Source organism: Nansenia antarctica (genome assembly GCF_963989245.1).
Source record: "Nansenia antarctica genome assembly, chromosome: 2".
In the NCBI taxonomy this organism is placed as follows: domain Eukaryota; kingdom Metazoa; phylum Chordata; class Actinopteri; order Argentiniformes; family Microstomatidae; genus Nansenia; species Nansenia antarctica.
The window spans coordinates 20,622,503-20,626,071 of NC_137675.1; the positions used below are offsets into that span (position 1 = coordinate 20,622,503).

General features: G+C 49.8%; 1 protein-coding gene across 2 annotated transcripts in view; it reads left to right on the forward strand.

The window, feature by feature from the left end:
* Positions 1-3,166, forward strand: part of LOC308176068 (voltage-dependent calcium channel gamma-5 subunit) — a gene marked incomplete at both ends in the record, with an annotated part of 10,283 nt that extends 7,117 nt beyond the window's left edge. For both annotated transcript variants that reach the window (XM_080550666.1, XM_080550665.1), the window contains 3 exons: positions 1,039-1,179; positions 1,472-1,617; positions 2,906-3,166. In XM_080550666.1, the coding sequence (XP_080406792.1) occupies positions 1,039-1,179; positions 1,472-1,617; positions 2,906-3,166 (548 nt within the window). The remainder of the gene's footprint in view (positions 1-1,038; positions 1,180-1,471; positions 1,618-2,905) is intronic.
* Between the last annotated feature and the right edge of the window lie 403 nt (positions 3,167-3,569).

Genomic DNA, 3,569 nt, shown 5'->3' on the forward strand with positions numbered 1-3,569 from the left:
GGTTAGGGTCTGGGTTAGGGTTAGAGTCTCACAGTCTCACAGTGCACGGGAGACCTGGGTTTGATACCAGCAGTGGGTCACATTGGCAGACGATCTCTGTATCAAGGGCCAGGCCAATGTTCCAATATCCACACGTGTGTACCGCATATAGGATGAAACCAAGTGTATTCTAAGTGGTATGCTACAGGGGAGGGTGGAGAAGGTAGAAATCGGAGGATGGGCTCATTCATAATGCATGGAACGGCATGGTATCAACCATGTGTACCATACCATTCCTCAATGCATTCTGTGCATTACAATGAGCCCGTCCTCCGATTTCTACCTCCACCAGCCTCCCCTGGTATGCTAGTATGGGCATTGAACCATACACATACCGTACACTTGGTCTACTCCATGGCACTACTTCAGTAATGTTAGAGAAGTTAATGGTGAGCACACCAGGGACTGAGGAGAACATGTCCCCCTACTGTGAGAATGGCATCTCCCATGGATGGAAATAACCATGTATTTACTTCCATCCACAGGAGATACCATTCTCACAGTAGGGGGGTTCTAGCTCAATCTTCCTAAATAGAGATGCCTGTGGAGAAACTCGTCTCCCCTAAACCCACAGAGTAGAACCACCCCCAACCCCCCGCTCAGTGCAATGGAGTGAGTCCAGACACAGGAGGTGCTGTGGCGGCGCTGCTTGTTGTCTCAGCGACTAGGGAGAAGCAATCCACTTTGGAAAGTTCTGGAAGAAGTTACAAGGGAAGCCGATTTCTCAAGGGAAACGTACAGCGTCTAACACACTTTAGCTGTTCTCTGAGCCCTGGAAATCCGCACCAATTTAACTTAATTGACAGATTGAGAGAGCCCTCGGCACTGGTGCAAGACATGGCATATTGTTGAGGGTTTCTTCAGTCTGTCAATTACATAGGATTTGTGCAGCTTTTTAGCGGTTCGGGGAACACTTAAATTGACATGCATTCGACCTCTCGAAATTAGCCCAGTGGTGTTTGACTTGTTCGTTCTCTCCTCTTTCTCTCCTCCCTCCAGAGATGATTCGTTCGGCCACACCTTTCCCCCTGGTCAGCCTGTTCTTCATGTTCATTGGCTTTGTCCTGAGCAACATCGGGCACATCCGCCCCCACCGCACCATCCTGGCTTTCGTCTCCGGAATCTTCTTCATCCTCTCAGGTACTCCCCCCCCCCCCACACACACACACACACACGCACACACTATCACGCCTCTGAATCAAATCATAGCAAAGCTTCATTTAATCACAAGACACAAATGTTGGCACAATCAAAGAAGTAAAAGGCAATAAAGTAGAAGTTGAAATGAAACAGGAAATGAAAATCTCTCTCTCTCTCTCTCCCTCACTCGCTCTCTTTCTCTCCCTCTCTCACTTCTTCCCTCTCTCTCCCTCCTTCCTCTCACTCCCTCCTTCCTTCCCTCCCTCCCTCCCTCCCTCCCTCCCTCCTCCAGGGCTGTCCCTGGTAGTAGGCCTGGTGTTGTACATCTCTAGTATAAATGATGAGATGATGAACAGGACCAAGACCAACGAGGCCTACTTCAGCTACAAGTACGGCTGGTCCTTCGCCTTCGCCGCCATCTCCTTCCTGCTCACTGAGGTAACTCCCTGTTTGACCTTTGACCCTTGTTTGCCCCAATATCCTCACTAGCATGCTATGTTCTGTAGAATGGCCATGGCCAATACATTGTTTACCTCTACGTCTAGGGAGGCTGTCCGGAAATTGGCAGAAATTGGAGATGGAATGGAATTTATACCATTCCTCATTCCATTCCATGCATTACATTGTGCCTCCCATTTCTCCCTCCAGCAGCCTCCCCTGCACTACGTGGTATCATGCCAGTGTGGATATTGGAATGCCCCACCGATTCACTACACAGGACTTTTTCAAGAAGAGTGGAGTTCTATGGAGGATTAATTGCTGTATTAGGGCGATCGTCAATACCACAATGTCATTTACACATAGAGTGCCAGAGATTTCAGTCAATTGATACAGACCAGTAGATATCTAGGACTGTCGGACCATTAGCTGTTCCTCTAAGTCTGAAAGGTATTGATATCAGGACAAATAGGCAGATATTGTATGTTAGATCTTGGCATTATGGTGCACCCACCTAGAGAGTCTGTGTTTTCGGTCGTTATAATTGAGTGGCCCTATTCACTAGAAAACTGTCCTAGTAAACAGAGTTGTAGCCAGAGACTCATCTGGTCTGGCTGTGTAGGGTTATGGTTTGTGACCCACACAGGGCTAATGTAGTTTAGTACTACTACTACTACTACACGAAAGTGAGGAAGGAATTTGCCTAATAAGTCTGTATTTCTCCTTGTGTCTGTGTGTGTGTGTGTGTGTGTGTGTGTGTGTGTGTCCGTATGTGTGTCTGTATGTGTGTGTCCATGTGTGTGTGTCCATATGTGTGTGTCCATGTGTGTGTGTGTATGTGTGTGTGTGTGTGTGTGTGTGTGTGTCCGTGTGTGTGTCCATGTGTGTGTGTGTATGTGTGTGTATGTGTGTGTGTGTGTGTCCGTGTCCGTGTGTGTGTCCGTATGTGTGTGTCCATGTGTGTGTGTCCATGTGTGTGTGTCCGTATGTGTGTGTCCGTGTGTGTCCGTATGTGTGTGTCCGTGTGTGTGCATGTGTGTGTGTGTGTGTCCGTATGTGTGTGTCCATGTGTGTGTGTCCGTGTGTGTGTCCGTATGTGTGTGTCCGTATGTGTGTGTCCGTATGTGTGTGTCCATGTATGTGTGTCCGTATGTGTGTGTCCGTATGTGTGTGTCCGTATGTGTGTGTCCATGTATGTGTGTCCGTATGTGTGTGTCCGTATGTGTGTGTCCGTATGTGTGTGTCCGTGTGTGTGTGTCCGTATGTGTGTGTGTGTGTGTGTATCCAGACCGCCGGCGTCATGTCCGTCTACCTGTTCATGAAGCGCTACACTGCAGAGGAGATGTACAGACCCCACCCCGGCTTCTACCGGCCACGCCTCTCCAACTGCTCCGACTACTCTGGCCAGTTCCTCCACCCAGACGCCTGGGCGGGCCGGGGCCGCAGCCCCTCCGACATCTCCTCCGACGCCTCCCTACAGATGAACTCCAACTACCCGGCCCTCCTCAAGTGTCCCGAGTACGACCACATGTCCTCCTCCCCCTGCTGAAGGCCCTGAAGCATGGGCAGCGGGTGGAAAACATGATCCCAGGAAGAGAAGAGTCTAGCTGGGTTAGGGGGTTAGAATGGTCGTCCTGGAGCAGGAGAAGTGATTTATGGTTGGGTCAAGGAGGCAAGGCAGGTGGGGGGGGGGGGCTTTTTCTGTGTGTGACTGCCTCGTTTGGCATCCTCTTGTAGTACAGTATACTAAATGTTGACACGTTGGGATAAGATGGCGACCCCCCCCCCCCCATTCAAACGTCCCTCTCTCCACTCTCAACCCTGTCGTGGTAACGTGTGGTGTTGCTGTATGTACAAGTAGCGACTCTGAAACAGACCTTGCTTACCATCGCTAGATACAGTTGTTAGGGTGTTCTCCATCTTGGTCAATCATATAGAAGCTGCTCTCTTCC